Source organism: Metopolophium dirhodum, chromosome 1, assembly GCF_019925205.1.
Source record: "Metopolophium dirhodum isolate CAU chromosome 1, ASM1992520v1, whole genome shotgun sequence".
NCBI classification, from domain to species: Eukaryota; Metazoa; Arthropoda; class Insecta; order Hemiptera; family Aphididae; genus Metopolophium; species Metopolophium dirhodum.
The window spans coordinates 41,792,951-41,812,166 of record NC_083560.1 but is presented as its reverse complement, the minus strand read 5'-3'; the positions used below and the strand labels follow the sequence as shown (position 1 = coordinate 41,812,166).

General features: G+C 27.5%; 2 protein-coding genes across 4 annotated transcripts in view; one reads left to right on the top strand and one right to left on the bottom strand.

The window, feature by feature from the left end:
• The window catches only part of LOC132936511 (uncharacterized), a 40,736-nt gene extending 21,769 nt beyond the window's left edge, over positions 1–18,967 (bottom strand). The window contains exons 1-4 of one of the 3 annotated variants that reach the window (XM_061003251.1): positions 18,718–18,967; positions 18,363–18,574; positions 18,129–18,243; positions 17,929–18,037 (exon numbers count right to left, since the gene is read on the bottom strand). In XM_061003251.1, coding sequence (XP_060859234.1) covers positions 17,929–18,037; positions 18,129–18,243; positions 18,363–18,501 — 363 coding nt within the window. In that variant the 5' untranslated portion in view covers positions 18,502–18,574; positions 18,718–18,967. The remainder of the gene's footprint in view (positions 1–17,928; positions 18,038–18,128; positions 18,244–18,362; positions 18,575–18,717) is intronic. The other 2 variants (XM_061003253.1, XM_061003252.1) reach the window with 2 other exon arrangements.
• LOC132934050 (uncharacterized) lies at positions 12,140–12,611 on the top strand. Its single transcript, XM_061000332.1, has 2 exons — positions 12,140–12,416; positions 12,479–12,611. Exons 1-2 carry the CDS (start codon positions 12,217–12,219, stop codon positions 12,591–12,593), a joined length of 315 nt encoding a protein of 104 aa, XP_060856315.1. The 5' UTR covers positions 12,140–12,216; the 3' UTR covers positions 12,594–12,611.
• Positions 18,968–19,216: the final 249 nt, after the last annotated feature.

The window sequence follows — 19,216 nt, the reverse complement described above, 5'->3', positions numbered from 1 at the left end:
AAAAAAAAAAAAAATGGATGCTAGAGGAGCTAAAAATTTAGAAAAGCAATTGGCCATAAATAATCCAAATGAATATGTTTCTTTGACAATGGATGTGCAAGCTGTAAAATTGGCTCCTTTCATACGAGCTTCGTCCATGTATTATAAGACCAAACTATGTGTTCACAATTATACAATTTTCAATCAGTCCACAGCAGATGTATTTTGCTATTTGTGGGACGAAACCAATAGAGGATTAGAGTCATCTATTTTTGCCACATTGATAATCGACTATTTAGATAATATTATTGAAAGAACTTGAAGGGTTCAGTGCAACAACCAGATAAGTCACACTTTTTTGAAAATCGAGTTATCTATCAGAGATTATAGATCAGAAACTTCTCTATCTATTGGTGCAACAAACGTATATGTCCGATTATTATTCATTGTTTTATAATGATAATGGACTTATCTTGTTAGGATAGTTTAGGATAAAAACCAGATAAGTCCGGACTTATCTGGTTTTTTCCCCAAATATGGTTACACTGTATTTTCACGATAATCACGTTTATTGGCGGTTATATTATTGTTATTCCCGATTTAGTTTAACTATATTATATACTATTATATATATATACTATATATACTATTTACATATTATAGTTATCTATGGTTATATATATATATTATTAAAAATGTCTAACTAGTCGTTTTTACTCGTTACTGATTTATTAAGTTCGTTTCTATGTGTTTTGATTATTTTGAATATTTATATTAACATTATATGAGAAACATTGTTATATTGTTATATTGTATCTATATCATACAGACATCATGGATGAATTTGAAATCAATGCAGCATTGGACGATTCATTTACTTTTTCTGAAGTGGATGATGATATTTTAGATCTGGACTTTGAACTAATAAATCACAATAGTTATATGCAGGAACATGACTTAGTAGGTATAACACCTTTATCTAGCTGTGATTCTGAAGAAGATATACCAATAAATGATCTAGGTAACTCAGAAGCTATGAATAATGCATTTGAAAACGATTGGGTCAATGGTACAGAAGATATAGGCTTCAAAAATGAAGAATCAACATCAAGGGGTAAAAAAAGAGCTAAGAACCCATCACTTTGGAAAAGAAATATTTTAAGAACACAAAGAGCGCAAGGTAATGAAACAATTAGTTTGAGAAATAAAGTAATTAAAAAACATGTAACTGGTCCTAATTGTAAATGTAGTTTTGAGTGTTTCGAAAAGTTTACTGATGATGAAAAAGGCAGTATAATAGACATTTTTAATGCTATTGGTGATAAAGAAAAACAGGATACATTTTTGGGAGGTCTTATTTCTGTAAAAGAGGTGTCTAGGCGTAGACCAAGAAATAATCAAAAAGGAAATAGATCTTGTTCTTGTATCTATAAAATTCGAATTAATGGAATTAATGAAACTGCAGTATGTAAACAAGCTTTTTGCTCATTATTTGGAGTAGGAAAATCAGTCGTTGAGAGAATTGTTTCTAATATTAAATTGAATATTCCGAGCCCAACAGATAAGAGAGGAAAACAAACTTTGAATCGACCCAATAAAATATGTGATCAAGTTGTGTTTCAAATAAGATCTCATATAAACAGTTTTCCCAGACGTGTATCACATTATAGTCGAATGGACAATAGCGAAAAAAGATATTTATCACCTGAATTGAGTGTAAAAAAAATGTATCAAATGTATTTAGAGAAATATGAACATGATTTTTTAGAAAGACAAAGTAAAGGTGAAAAATGTAAACCTAAAGTTAAATATGATTTTTATTGGTAATATTTCAATAAGAATTTTAACTTGTCATTTGCCTCCCCAAAGTCGGACACGTGTCAAACATGTGACAGACTACAAAATTTAATAAATGCTGAAAAAAATGATTTAATTAAAACAAATCTATTAGATGAAAAAAAGATACACATAGATAAGGCTGGGATTTTTTATTCTGATCTGAAGAAAATGTCTAAAGAGGCCAAGACAAATCCTACTCTTGAGGTTCTTTCATTCGACTATCAACAGAACATGCCTCTGCCTCACATACCATCCGGTGATGTTTTTTACAAAAGACAAGTATGGAGTTACAATTTTTGCATCTATTCAGCAAAAACAGGTCAATCATATTTTTTTATGTATGATGAGTCAGTAGGGAAAAAAGGTCAGAATGAAGTGATTAGTTTCCTAAATTATTACTTGGAAAATCTACTACACCAAGGTATTAAAACTTTATATCTCTTTGCAGATAATTGTAGTTCTCAAAATAAAAACACTGCTTTAATTCATTATTTATATGCTATCATTCAATCTGAAGCATTTGGCTTAAAACAAATTATCCAACGATATCCGGAGCCTGGCCATAGCTTCTTACCCTGTGACCGTTGTTTTGGTTTAATTGAACAACAAAAAAGAAAACTTGAAAGAGTATACATTCCAAGCACATACCAAGAAATGGTGAAAAACACCTGTGTGAGACGGTTTAATGTAATTAATGTAACTCAACGATTTATTTACAACTTTTCAGAGTATTTGAAACCTTATTATAAAAAATGCATCACAAACTCGAGTAAAGCTAAGTTTACTATTATGGCATATCAACAAATAGAATACAAAAAAGAAGGATTATTCTGTACCACAATCCCACACTCTACTAGCACTGATCATTTTAAACTTCAAAAATCTGTAGCCAATAACTTTAAACATCCAATGGAGAATTTTCCTACATTATATTCTAAGCCCCTACAAATTAAAAGGGCAAAACTGTTAGATGTACAAGACTTGGCAGCCAAATATGTACCACCAGAACACCTATGGTTCTACAATCAATTTGAAGAAAATAATTATGTTGAAAATAATGATGTTCCATGTCTGTCCGATTATGAAGATTAATAACTTATGGTACCTAATACCTAATAGTTATTAATTTTGTTTAAAATAAATGTTATTATTTTATTAGTCAAGTAAAGTAATGTATGATGTGATTAATTTATTATGTGTTTTTTTTTTAACTCTGTTTAGACTGTAATAATTTTATTTTATTGTTTGATTTATTTTACTACATAAGTAAAGTAACTTATAATGTGATTATTTTATTGTTTTATTTCTTTTAATATATAAGTAAAGTAACTTATGATGAGATTAACTTATTATTTTGTTTAAAAAAGCTGTAATAGTATTATTTTATTGTTTTATTTCTTTTAATATAATATGTATAAGTAAAGTAACTTATGATGTAATTAATTAATTATTTTGTTTAAAAAAATATAAATATTTTATTGTTTGTTTTATTTTATTATATAAGTAAAGTAACTTATGAAGAGATTAACTTATTATTTTGTTTAAAAAAGCTGAAATAGTATTATTATATTGTTTTATTTCTTTTCATATATAAGTAAAGTAACTTATGATGTGATTAATTTATTATGTGTTTTTTTTTAACTCTGTTTAGACTGAAATAATTTTATTTTATTACATAAGTAAAGTAACTTATGATGAGATTAATTTATTATTTTGCTTAAAAAGGCTGAAATAGTTTTATTTCTTCTATCATATAGGTACTTAAGTGAAGTTTTGTACTATTAGAATAACTATAGTACTAATAACATTGCATTTTATATTAATTAATAGTTTTTCAGGAAATTTTTACTTATTTTTTTTTTACCGTGTTCTATTTTCTGTGCATAAGTGGCATTTAGAGGAGCACAAAGGGTCAGTTGAAAAATATTGAGTAGGTAAACTGTTCAATTTGCTCCTTCCTAAGTTTAAAAGGGTTATTTTTGCTCCCCCCCTAAGAACGAGAGCCAATGGTACTATGAACGAAAAGTAAGCAATTTACAGAAACAATAAAAAAAAAATGTTTTTAAGGTTATATTATTCAGCATTGTTACCCAGTACCTAAGTTATGGTTGAAGTTCCATTGTGATACATATCTACAACTTTTAAAGTTATAGTGAGCTCTAAATCTTTTAAACTTTTCTGTTAATCACTTAAATTCTATGGGTATATATTTAAATTTGACTCCGTTGGGTGTAACAACCAGATTAGTCCATGCCCACTTCAACTTAAGAAAATATTTTAAAAATAACTACTTAAAGCTAAAACTTAAAAATAGTATATTGATATAGACCAACACTTAAACTTTAAAATGGTTTAGAAACTTTTTTAATATCTCTGTTTTAAATGTAACAAAACTCGTTATAAGCCTCTCCTGTAAAATTTTAAAAATGTGACTTGTCTGGTTGTTGCACTGAACCCTTCACTTCTACCATAAGTAATATATCGTTGTTTAGTGATGGTTGCGGTTATCAAAACCGCAATACAGTTGTAGCAAATGCTTTATTAAAATTTGCTATTGATCATAAAGTAACAATAACACAGAATTTTTTAGAAAAAGGGCTTACACAGATGGAGGTTGACAGTGTCCATCACACAATAGAAATGCATCTTAAAAAAAAGGGAAATCCACTTACCAACAGATTACATTAATGTATGTAGAGATGCGAGAAGTAAGACTCCATACAGAGTGAAGTATCTAAATTTTAGTTGTTTTAATGATTATACATCAGTTAAGTATTACACTTCAATAAGACCTGGGCAGAGCAAAGGGTCTCAAGTACACCCCAGACTCTACAATACAATTTAAAATAAATTATGGTGATCAATGGGCAAATTTACCAAATAAAAACCAAAAAATAATTGATTTTGAGGTAAAAAATTTATATAAAGAAGAAATAAAAATTAAAGAGGAAAAATTTATACACCTACAACAACTCAAACAAGTATTACCAAAACATACTTGGCCATTTTATGAAAACTTACATTATACAAAAAATAAAAAAAAGTGATCAATTTATTAACATTAAATATTGTTTTTATTTTTTATTTTATCAGGTTGATTAAATTAATTATTATTAAATTGTTTTTAAATATTTATTTATTTATTTTTATCAAGTTGATTTATTTTATTATTATTAATTAATATTGTTATTGTATTAGTTAAATAACTGCACTTAATATATTTCAATTAATTTTTAAAACATTTCCTAATAGTTGTTTGTAGTTTTAATTTTTCTTAACATTTGTAGTAATGTATGTAATACATTATTAATTAACTGTGTTGCAATAAAAAACAAGTTAAAATTATTTTAATATTAAGTTTATTATAATTTAAATTGTTACCAAAAACTCGTATGTTGAATTTATTTAAAATGAAAAACTCGTAAATCGATTAACCAACAATCAAAAACTCGTAAGTCAAATTAATTTAAATTCAAAAACTCGTAAGTTGAATTTTTAAATAAAAAATTAAAAATGCCGTATTATTTTACACATACATCGTAGATGATTAGTAAAAAATAAAAATGAGGTCATAATAATATATAATTGTCATATATTAATACCCGTCACAGTTTTTTGCTGTTCCTGAACAATTTGATAAAAATGACTTACGAGGTTTTTGTCCGTAGCCATCGATATGGTTCTTGGTAATGTATCTTTTTAGATACGCAACATGAAACATGGGTTTTTAATAATGTATCTTTTTGGCTACAACTCATAACTCAAAAACTGAAATAGTTACATTATTTTTTTTGTCATTTTTGAACTCAGTGACCTCAAATCAGTTAAAAATAGTCAACTTTGAAATTTTCAGTATGAATTTCAAGGTCTGCCAAGTTAAGGACGAAAAACGATGATCTTTTTTTAAAAGTATTGCGGAAACAGTAAAAAAATATTCAAAAAAAAAGGTAATTCTGAGGCCAAGTTAAAAGTTTTTACTCAAGTTTCAGAATTACAAGAAAAGTATGACGGTACTGGGATTTCTGGATCAAAATATCATCCACCTTACTCAACACAAGAACAGTACGAGTAAGTCATATGCTGGACAACAAGAGTTACAACATTAAAATTAATTTCATAGTTATTGGATGATATTTTACTAACTGCCATATAATGGATTTAAACACGATACAATATAGGATTTAGATGGTACAACCTAGCACAAATACGTTGTGAAAATTCATTATTTTTTGTTGAAAATAAAACCATACTAATAAATCAAATTTTTTTATAAAAAAATGATCATTAAAAAACTTTATTTTATGCTTGTGATGTTTTTGTAATTGTTTCTCTTTAATTTAAACTCTTCACAATGATGATTTTCATACAACACATGTTTTTTTTTTTTTTAATAACGGTTCACTATATAATATTGACATAGTAACATAAAAACTATTTTAATTTTTTTTTTTTTTCAATACAATATTTTTTAGTTGTGTAATTTATTTTTATAGATGGTTGTTTACATATTTACTACATCACCAATTGATAACAACAATAATAGCTCAACCTTACATAAAACTTATTTGATCAGTAAATTATGTTATTTTACAGAATAAAAATAAAACTAACTATACATACTATATAACAACTATACTTTAAATATTCGTTCTACACATTGCATTATAAACGTGTTCATTGTTAATATACCGTGTTTCCTATAACAGCATTGTGTGTAGACATATAATATATCTGTTGTGTATAAATACACATACAAGCTTTTACCACTTTTGCTAATTAGCTAACATGTACAACCAACCGTTTATGTTTCGAGATTTTGGGTTGTAATTTAACATGTTCATTCAAATATACATTTAAGAGCTTGCGGATTGTTAGACCACGCCAGGGGCTCATATATATATGCATTTATTGAATAATACGTCAAATCACAGCCAACTTGACCATATATCGGTTGAATTTTCAACTTACAATTATTATACACAATAATTATAACACGTATAAAGCATCTTTTTTTATTTTTATTTGTTTTAACTTAAAACAAATGTATATCACTGTTAATGCAAATATGGTAGATAAGAACAAATAGCTATTATATAAGTATACACAATGAATAATAAAGTTATAATGTAATAATAAAATAAAGATTCAAACATTTTGTTTTATTAAAAAGTATTTTAATTGTAGTTTATGTAAAAAACCAGATAAAAAACTTTGATTCATAATTCAGATCAAAATTGTATCAAAATTGTATCAAACATTTATTGTTTTCAATTAACTTAATATGTTACTATTATACAGTAAATGTACTTATTTTAATTAATAATCATCTACAAGCATAAAATTGTTTTGACTTGATATAGTAATTGAAACAATTCTTAAATAAAATGGAAATTTTATAGTACATTTCAACAACAAAACAATATTTTATAAAACAAATGAGAAGATGCTAGGTTGACCATCGATAAAAATAATGAATATGAATGTGGGGCGAAGGTCAGTTGTGGACATTCTAGAAGAAGAGGAGAGGATATCTTAAGTGCCTGAAATGTGATCAATGTGTGGTTAGGTACATTTATTTTCTCAATTTTCTGCTAATAAAGTTTTTTTCCATGGAAAAGGTAAACATTTCTAGCGAAACTGAGAAGGCTAAACAACAAAGGCAAGATGGTTGACAATCCACGGCAAACAGATAGGTTTATAGGAACTATAGGCGTGATATTTGAGCAACTAATTGCAAGACCTATTCTGTCTATCGATCATTTAAAGAAATAAGTTCTTGCTTGAGGTGTTAAAAATATATATATATCAGGGACTGGAACCGAACCTAAAAGAACCGGAACCGGAACCTTTATTTTAATATATAAAAGTACCGGAACCGAACCGGAATTTTTATTTATTTATTTTTATTAGATAAAAATAGAGTATTTACAATCTGTAATATTTATGTACAATAAGTAATTTTTTTTTTTTTTTTATTGATTTTTAAAGACCGGCGACTATGGCCATTAGCTAATTGTAGGGTTTTATGATTGTAGGTACTATTAATACAATTATTAAAATAATATTTATTGGAATTATTGGAAATGTTTTCTCCTATACAGTGAACACCATAATCATAAAATATTGAAAATTGAAATCAATTTTATTTTTAGAAATGACCTTGTCAGTTGATACTTGATAGTTTTCGTTGAGTGTAATAAATTCAAGTCTATATAGTATATACATTATAATAAAATCTTAAACATCTCACCAATTCACCATTCAAAAAGATTACAATTCACAAATAAAAAAATATCAATCAAAGAATTACAATAATATATTCCATAGTTAGTGCCTACATATTACGTAATAATGTTAATATAATAGGTATGGTAAATGGTAATACAATATTATTTTGTGTTTGAGTTATAAATAATAGCGAAAACTCAGATGACTCAGAAGTACAGAATAGTTTACGATAGTAATATTATATTTTGTAGTTTTGTACCTACATTTTACAATGTTACCATTAAACGATTAAACACAGATATAATAATATATATAGTACAGTAGGTATGACTACACCAGCAACTGCTGAAGACAGAACGATTGGCGATTGAAGTGATATGGTGTAACGGGGACGCTGCATATAGATAATATTATAATATAAATAATATAATATACATATAATATTATCTATGGAACGCTGTGTATCATTTATAATATGTAATTTAATTTACTATAATAGTTTCCCGTTAAAGATCCACCCCCCACCACCCAGATAAACGATAAGCTTTCAATCGCCAAGAGATATCATTTTATTAATGATTTATTTTAAAATAAACCGTTACTAACTTCCAATTAATTATAACGATTTGGGTTTACCTATTTATAAGTTTTTCTATGAAACAACACTAAGTATTAACCAACAAATTGTCAAAACTGATCTGACTAGGTAACGGACATATTTATTGTTGTACAATATTTTTCTGTTTTCTAATCAATTAATTTATGAATTGTGGGTTTGTTTTTACATTTTTTAATGTTTGATCTCGATGTTATTTGCTAATAATGGGTCGTATTAAATTGTCAGTAAATAAATATTTTGATTACTGTGGACCGTCTGATAAATCAACATGCAAAGAATGTTCAAAAGAATTACAAGTAAGCAATTTTTATATAACTTTATACTAATTAGTAATATTAAACTAGCTTGAGTATATATTGTTTTCAAACATTTTAGGGTAATCATGCATCAAATTTAAAAAAACATTTGAAACAACACGAGGAATTATATGATGACTTTATATATAATCAAAGTCAAATAAATCTCAAGTGAAAATAGATGCACTACTTAGGTCAAGCTATGAAATTAAAGTAAACATTACCCCCAAAAAAGTAATTGATGCATGTGGAACTTGTTACGGTGAATGGCCGTCCTTATAGTATATTGAACGATAGTGGGTTTAAGAAAATACTTAATCCAATGTTAAGCGGATTTAAAAACAAAATAGTTCTGAATTCAACTTCTATCAGGTAAAAAAAAAAATTCTTAAATATAATATTATAAGCAGTTTCAAATTTTGATGCATAATTAATTGCCTTACAATTTGAAATATCTACCTAACTATTGTATTAAATATTAATTACCTAACTTTGTATATACCTAATATTATATAATATGTATTTATTACATAACTCATTATTATCATTGGTCTTAGTTGGTGCACACCCTGCAAAAAATTCTACAAAGATAAAATATATTACTAATTGCAGATGAAATGTATAACATTCAACAATAAAACATATAATATTTTAAACATTTAAACAATATATTTTTGATAGTTTATGTATATATATTAAGCCAAGGATGTTCCTCCTACTAAAATTACTCTGCCAACCCCATGATTAAATTCTGCTCATACCTATATTAAATATAAACATAATATATAGGTGCCTATAAGGCAGTAACTGCATTTTTCATTGTGTATGTCAATAATATATTTGATTAAATATATACAATATTATTTATCTTTATTAATTTTAATAGGTACATATATAATATTATATAGATAGGTAGTTGCTTAATAAATATAGATATTATGTAAGTTGAATATATTATTATTATTATTTTTCTAAATGTAATTATTGTGTACATTATATTGAGCTAATCTTATAGGTAACTATAATAATATCATACTTTTACCCACATACCGAATTTAATTTGTAACAACTTACCAAACATTGAAAATGTTTCCTTTAAAGCTAGAACTAGGAAGCAGATGTTAATTTATTTATTCATATTTATTTATATAAGTCATGCTTCTAGGACATATATTTAGAGCTATTGTTGTTAAACAATCATTTTAAAATTGGGATTTGTTTTCAATTCAAATTGCAGAGAAAACAAGATTTATTACATAATACCTATTTCATATACTCAGTTCTGTAAAAATTATTTTGAAAAAAATGTGACTAACATTAGGTTTTAATATTACTAGGAGGCATGTTCATGAAGAATGTATAGTACTTAAAAAACAGATTTCAAATGAAATACAGAACAAATTGATATCATTAAAAATTGATGCAGTTACTAGGTTAAATAGAAGTTTTTTGGAATTAAATATTCAATACATTGCTAATGAATGTATTCAATTAAGAACAATTGGTCTTGTTTAACTAACAGAGTCTCATACAGGTAACAAAAACAAACTAAATAAATATAATTATATTTGAGTGTTTTTATACATTTTAAGTATACTTTATACATTTATAATATTTTTTTCAGGAGCCTGTTTAAAAGAAATTATTCTACAGACATTAAAAAAATTCAAAGTTAAACCAAATCAGCTATATACAATTACCACCGATAATGGAGCAAATATAGTAAAAGCTGTACAATTAATTGAAAATGAAATTGAAATATTGCTAGAGTCTGAAAAAGATTGTGAACCTGAAAACCAAAAAGATTCTGGTGAAATCTTAGGTCCAGATATTTCATTAGATGATCATAACAGTGATTCCAGTACTGACAGTGAAACAAATAGGTTAATATTATGAAATAAAATGCACGGTTTTTAAATTTACTTCTGATTTACTCAATGTAGAGTATAATCTATTATATAAAAATTTAAAATTAAATATTTTACTAACTAGGTACTATTGTTATTATATATTTTTTATTTTTTAGTTTGGAGATTGATAAATCTATAATTGATGATGATGAAATAAATTGTATACTTAATTCTGCAGATGAAGAAGACAAAGAAAAAGATAATGATATAAGCGATAAACTAATTTTTGATATGGAAATGGAAACATTGCACCTTGGAGATATCACAATATTCACTGGTGAGTTAGTTATAATAAAAAAAGAAAAAAAATGTAAATTCTATGTTTCAAAATGTCATATTAATATTTATTTTAAATATTTATATTTTAAATATATTTTTAATATATTAATTTTTGGTTTGTTTAGTTTTTATAAAGTATAAAACTATAAAGTATAAACTCTACATTTTCATTGTAACTTCTTAATATATATATATTTTTTAAAGGTATGCGATGTGTTGCTCATACACTCCAGTTGGCTGTTTTTGATACTTTAAAAGATTCAAACATTACAAATATATTAACTAAAGTAAGAGCTTTGGTTCGCAAGTTGAGAAATCATACTTACATATATATATTAAAAAAAGGATTAAAAATGCCAATTCTTGATTGCAATACACGTTGGCATTCAACATTTGATATGCTGGATAGAACAATTAGTCTTAAAAATTTTATACAAAACATGTCAGGAAATGACTTAAAATTAAAAAATATTCTTTAAGTAACTTTGAATGGAAGCAAATAGAAACAATTTCTGAAGTACTTTTACCAGCTAAAATTTGCACCAAAAAATTACAAAGCGAACAACTAACACTAAGTGATTTCTATGGTGCATGGATAACTTGCAAAATCCAAATCCAAAAAATGACAAATTCTTACGCCAAAAAGTTCATAAGTAGTATGAGTATTAGAGAAATGCACATAATGAATAATAATGCATTTATTTCTGCAATATTTATGGACCCACGTTATAAAATAACTTTAACTGAAGAACAGTCCATGGCAGCAATAAACCATTTAATCAACATATGGATCCATATGAAAATTTTAGAAAAAGAACATGAAGAATTAACAATGGATGACAAGAATGTTGATAATTTGTTTGAATCTGAAAAGTCCTGTAATTCAAAATCTGGAGATGAAATTGAAGAATTAAAGAACTTTTCAAATGAATCATCTGATCAAAACGATTTGAGTAACTCCCAGAAATCTACTATTTCAACACGAATAGAAACTCTTTTAAAATCTTACCATATCGATCAAAACAGAATCGGAAACAAAACTAACATTCTAAAATTTTGGAAATCCATGGAATCAACTCACCCTGAGCTACATGAATTAGCAAAAGTTGTTTTTTCCGTGCCCGGGACGCAGGTCAGTGTGGAAAGACTATTTTCTGGTCTGAAATTCATTTTGTCACCTTACAGAACTAACATTAGTTCAAGTAATTTGGAGGACCAATTACTTGTACGGACCAATAGGCTATTTGAAAAAAAAGAGACCGTAAAGTATGAATATATAAAAATTGTTAATACACACAAATAAATATTTATATTATATATTTTTGCAGATTCATGAGTGGAAATCCAATTACTGGACAAAATGTTAATCAAAATCTTGATAATACCAGCCCAGCAATGAAACGTAAAAAAAAACAAATGTTATTAACCAATATGATTACTTGATTTATTTTTATTTTTAATTACAGAATTTATTTACAATTATTTATGTTTTAATTATTTTAATATTTTGTATGTTTTATTACATGTTTTCTACAATTATTACAGTCACAAATGTTATAATATACCGGCAAATTGTTAATTTTTAGCATAATTACTAGGAAGCATTACATTTACAACAAATAATGTAAGCATTGGGAGAGTGGTCTATACTGGACCACTGACTGATATTTGCATTTATAAAACATGTTAAAATTGTTGTCAGTTATTTTTAATAAGCAACATGTATAACATTTTTTAGAGTTCTCAGATGTCCACTTATTACAAAAACTTTAGTTCAATATTACTTTTTCCATATTTTTGTTAGAAAATTACATTCATAGGTACCTATTATCTATAAATACAAATTAATAATAATAATAATATTTATTTAATATTCCTACTAAAAATTAGGTGGAACCGGTACCGAAATTATCTGGAACCGGTACCTTTATTTTTTTTCATCAAAGAACCAGAACCGAACCGGAACCGTTATTTCATTTTTTGGAGAACCGGTACTGGAACCGATACCGATAAATTCAAAAGGTTCCAGCCCCTGATATATATAAATATAAGAAATAAGAAAAAGAGAAAAAAAAATTAATAATATATTATATTAGGTCAATAATGTAATTTAAATTTTAGTTCTCAGATCCATTTCAGTTAATAATGGTATTTTTTTACCATTTTCTACAGTTTTATATTTTGTATTTGTTACATTTCTAATACTAGAAAAACAAATTTCAGTTCTGGATAATTTATACCGAGAATGAGTATTAGATAATACAACCATGATATCTACCCAGTGTGCTAATGAATCGATTATAGACAATATTACAATTTAATGTAAATCATACCAGTACTTCTGGTGTATTGCGTAGTAATAATAAACCGTCTTGGTCCCCCATTGGATCCACTAAACTTCTAAGATCTACTGGAAAACACCAAAAACTAGAAATAATCACATGGGACCCTAGCTTCATACTCGATTACCCTAAATAAATATATTTATAACATATGTATGTAATAATTTTAATTGTGTTATTCACATAGATAATATATTACCTATAAAGTAATAATTATTATAAGTAGAAGATTTTTTTATAAAAAAAAAAAAGAAAGATGAGAAGAAAAGAAACATTAATATTATATATTTATACTAATAATTATTTATTTCAGGAAACGAATACTATTTATATTAGACCCGGTTTTTCAATTATTCTGTTATTCGACAAATATCTGTTAGTCGGATAATATTATTTAGTGAATAGAACACAAATGTTTTTTTAATACAAATTTATTCTTCGAATAGTTATTTGAAGAAGACAGTTATTCGGTAGATAAATCAATTTAGCGGTACTAATAACAGTGAAAGTAATAGTGGATTGTCGAACAAGTTATATACATTTTTTGATTATGATTGGTCAACATATTCTTATCAATGATACTCGTATTATCAATATATTATTATTATTAATATTATTAATTTTACTATTATATTTTCGTTAAAATTAACTCGATGTTAATCATAATTTAAGAGTTGAGTTTTTGTTATGCTGTGCTACAAAATAGCATCAACAAATAATTAATTTAAAAGTGCAAGAGCTGCAAATTTTTCTTTCATCAAAAAAGAATTGTTATTGAAATATGCTATGGAAAATCAAAATATTTTTGAATATAAGGAATCAAACACTGTCTTGGAAAGATAAAAACAAATTCTCGCTTAAAATTACTAAACAGTATAGTTCAGCTACATCAAGATGTGTACGTTAATAATTTTATGTTTTATACTGAGATAAATCTAAAATATAAATCAATTTATTGAAGATAATAACTTAATTTTGTACTGTTGTAGCCAAGAGATGCTACAAGTTTAGTACAAAGTACAAAGGTATAAAGAAGTTGTTGAGAGGATCAAAAAGTGAATTATTTAAAACTGGTGATGGTCCATGTGAAACTGAATACTCAGGTACTAATGAATTGGAGAAAAACTTGTATGACATTTTTCAGTTCAAGTATGAATTGAATTCATATCACAAAATATATTATATTATATTAAGGACTATGGGTTTCACTTATAAACCATTCTAAACGGTCAATTAAATAGATAAAACTATGAATCAACAGATTCATAGGACTGCCGCTTGCCTTTTGGAATTTGGCAACACAGCATTTTTCAATGAAACTGATTTAATAAATTTTTTTTTTAAATTTAATTTTAAATATTGAAATTTAAAAATGTATTAACATTTTAATAAATATTAAAGGAAAAGTATTTAAAAGCATTTTAATAAATATAAAGCAATTAATAACGATCAACACCATTATTCATATTTTACAATGCCGAAAGAAAAACAATCGGTTGCAGGCTGTAACATTTTGTATCGGATTTTGGTGCAGATTTTTTTTCATTTGGTAACAAAGTTTGTGAAACAAAAATATCTAGTGAAAAACGTTTCAGTAAACATGTGTTGTCTCAACGCCCGTATTTCTTATCTTCAATGTTATTTTTAGTCGAAATACACAAATATCAATTGTTTATTAGTTTATTACTCGAACAAACCCGTGTAATTATTTTTCAGTATTTTGTGATGTTCATTTCATTCTGAACACGCCTACAGTAATTGTCGATATTCCGCGAACAAAAATAATGGATATACCTTTAGCGTAAGTAGAATATATATTATATGAACCTATTATTTTTTCGTAGTATTTTTATACAGTCGTGCTCAATACTAGTATTATAAGACGTTGAATATATTATTTTGAACATTTGCAATTATTTTCTTTTATATAATCGTGGATAAACCTGAGTGTAACCATATGGTTACACTAGGCGTTTATAGTACGTTCACATTTTTGAACATTTGGTGTCCGAGTCAAACAAATATGCCATGTTTTGCAATAACAAAGACTCTAATATCACAGTAGAAGAGTTAAAATGCTGTATCTCTATTCTCATTATAAGTGATTATAATTCACTTCCGGGTAAGCAATATTATTGGGAAGACGGAAAAAATATGAAAAATGAAATGGTGAGTAATGCAATGCGCCGTGATCGGTTTCTTCAAATTTCGCGCTTTTTATATTGTGCGGATAATATGAATATAAATACAACAGATAAAATGTACAAACTTAGACCATTAATTGAAAAATTAAAAGTTAACTTTCTCAAAAGCTTTCAACCTTATCAATATTTATTGTATGATGAATCTATGATTAAATATTACGGTAGACATGGTTGAAAACAATTTTTAAGGGGTAAGCCTATTCTTTTTGGGTATAAAGCATGGTGTTTAACTACAGATTTTGGATATCTTCTAAACTTTGATATATATCAAGGCAAATCTCCGAATTCAAACACAGCTTACGAAGACGAATATGGTAAAGCTGCTACCCCATTAATGATTATGCTTGATGATTTACCAGAAGAAAAAAAAATGTATCATATTCTATTTATTTCGATAACTTATTCACTGGATTTAATCTCTTAGTTGACTTACGTGAACGTGGTTACAGAGGAACAGGCACAATGCGAGACAATCGTATTCCAAAAAGTTGTCCTATTAGTAAGAATAGTATGTCTAAGGAACGAGGAGAGTATAAAAGTACTATTAGTCCTGAAGATGGATTGATTGTCGTTCGTTGGGTTGATAATTCAGTTGTTTCAATGTCTTCTAATATTCATGAAACTGAACCCCTGTCTACAGTCAAGACGATTTTCTCAATAACAAAAAAAATTCATTCAAGTTCCTCGGCCAGCAATAATTGCTAATTATAATAAACACATGGGTGGAGTGGATCAAATGGATGAAGACATAGCCAGATATTGAGTAGAGATTCATGGAAAAAAATGGTGGTGGCCTATCTTTACTTGGATCTTGGACGTGGCAATAAATAATGCACGGGTTTTGTCAAAAAAAAGTGGAAGTACTTATACAAAGTTAGAGTTCAAACGCGAAATTGCCTCTACTTATCTAACTAAATATGGACAGCCAGGAAAGCAGAGAGGACGTCCATCTAAATCAAAAACATCCATTACAAATGCTAGAATTACGATGAATTACGATATGACCAAATGAATCATTGGGTAAGTGAAGTACCAAACAAGAAAAGACGTCGTTGTGCTGGAGACAACTGTAAATCACATGTTTGAACTATGTGTATGAAATGTGATTTAGGATTTTGTATTCCATGTTTTTGAGTATTTCATGAAAAATAAGAACTTATACATTTACTTTGTATCATCATTATAATTCTAAATTCATAAATAATAATAAAGAAACATGTTTAATACATTTTATTCTTATACTTGTAATCATAGTACCATATAATACTAATAATATTTTTATGCAATATCAGCGCCTAGCGTAACCAAATGGTAACGCTTTGTTCTAAAAAAAGTATGATTGATTTATATGTAAACTTATTTTTTTTGGTTATACTATTGTCTAATAAGACTAACTAAGACCAAAAAACAATAATTTAAAAAAAAAAATTAACTCCGGCGCTGAAGGGTTAAACAATTTTAAATATTTAATTTACTATTTGACTGCAGAAACGTATAACATATGGAAAATTATACTAAACATAATTTTATTCTTTAAATGGTCAAATTAAAAAGTTAACATAACTTCACCATATTCAAAGATTTATAGAAAATAACTGTGGTTGACTCAATATTTAATCTTAGAAAATAAAGCAGAGGAAAAGTGGTATAATATGGTCATAAGTATAAATTCCAGATGTCCCAAATATTTTAAAACTTGTTAGAAATACTACTATAAGTTTGGATATGACGACAAAAAAATTAATTTCATTACTAATGTTCCATGCTTACAGCCGTGTACGTTTAAGGAAAATAAAATAAATAAATAGCTTCAGTCAAAAATGTATTGGTTTCTCAAATATTCCTATAATAATATGATTTTATTTTCATCTAAGGAATTTAAATATTTTCTATTATTTCATTGTTTCATAACCATATTGAATTTCTCGTCAAAATGAAGTTATTTGGTTTTAAATTCCAGCAAATGCATTAAATTAAACATAATGTCGCTCAAGACAAAGCTCAAAACCTCTTATGTGAAATATATCCGCATAGAGAAAAATTAAAATTATAAAATCAAATTCTGGAACATCTTGTCAAATCTTGTTAATGTATAAATATGAAACCAGTTTTCTTAACAATCCAAGCAATATCAAATAGCCTGATAAGTATATTATCACACTACAATAGGTACAACAATCTGACTAGAACTGTTATAAGATATGAATAAATTATGTAATTTTAGTTAGGTACCTTAATAGTGAAACCATAATATAAATGTTGACCACACGGTTGATTTTGAAGTGTTAACCATTGAAAGGTGTCAAATGTAATGCTCTCGCCACAGCTAAGGATTTCATACCTAAAAAAAACTTAGTGTAAGCATGATAGGTACATTGCAAATAATAAAACAGGAGGCCATATGATATGGAAACAATAACAGTTTGCATTACCAATAATGCCACAGCCAGCTGTTTAAAGTGTTCAAACGACATGCAAAATAGTATAATGTATTGAGTAAACATACGCATCGTACCCGGCAAAAAAACCAATCCATGAATGTTATGTCTTGAAATATTTTTAAATTTTTATATTTTATTAATATATAAATTATATTGACGTTTTGTGTTTTATAAAAAGAATCAAATAAAAAAAAAAAAACATTTGGTGTATTGTTTCATACATACTCTGGGTTCTGTAGTCATACACTGGTTTCACGTGCTTGCAGCCGGAGTAAAAATAACTTAACAGTTCCGGATACTCTGCACGACGAACAGCCTTGTCCTTAACCTGGATGTGGGCAGTGTCCGCCGTTCCGGTTTTCATGGCGAGACTGAAGTACTACCTACACTCGTCGTTATCGAATCAACAAGTTCTCGCCGTCGAAATGAGACGCAACCTAGCATAAACAACGCATAAAATAAACAAAAGGCACGCAAACAAATGTTTACCGGATACGATAGTCGTCGACGGACGATGAGAACGGTAAACAGAAGAATAATACAATATTATAACGCGTTGTATTAATCCAAAAATGATTACCCATTAATTTTATGCCGCCCGATTGCGTACCGAACGGCAAACGATCGTCGTCGGTGAGAGGCGCTGAGACGAACACAGTGCGCACATGTCGTGAGTAGAGCTGTACCGACGAGGAAAAAGTGAAGTTTAGAAACAAATGGCCGACCGGTCCGCAGTACACCAATGCCGTACGACGATACGCACTACGCAGTGCACGTCAATTATTATTGTACGTCGTCGATCGGCGTTCCGAGCCAAATGTTGCGTGTTGGGGAGACGGCGGCGGTTGTTGTCATGATAATTTTATCATGGTTGTTGTATCGTGTCGCCGCGTCGTACCGATGTCGTTACTCGTTCACACGTTGATAAAGTCCAATTTTCAGTGGTTCTCATTCTGTTAACACCGCGAAGCGAACCTCCCGCGTCATCACGAACCGCGTAACACGAAAACATTACACAATGATAATATTCGTATCCAGATGATTGTGGACTGTGGAGTAGCCGCGTTATCACAACGACG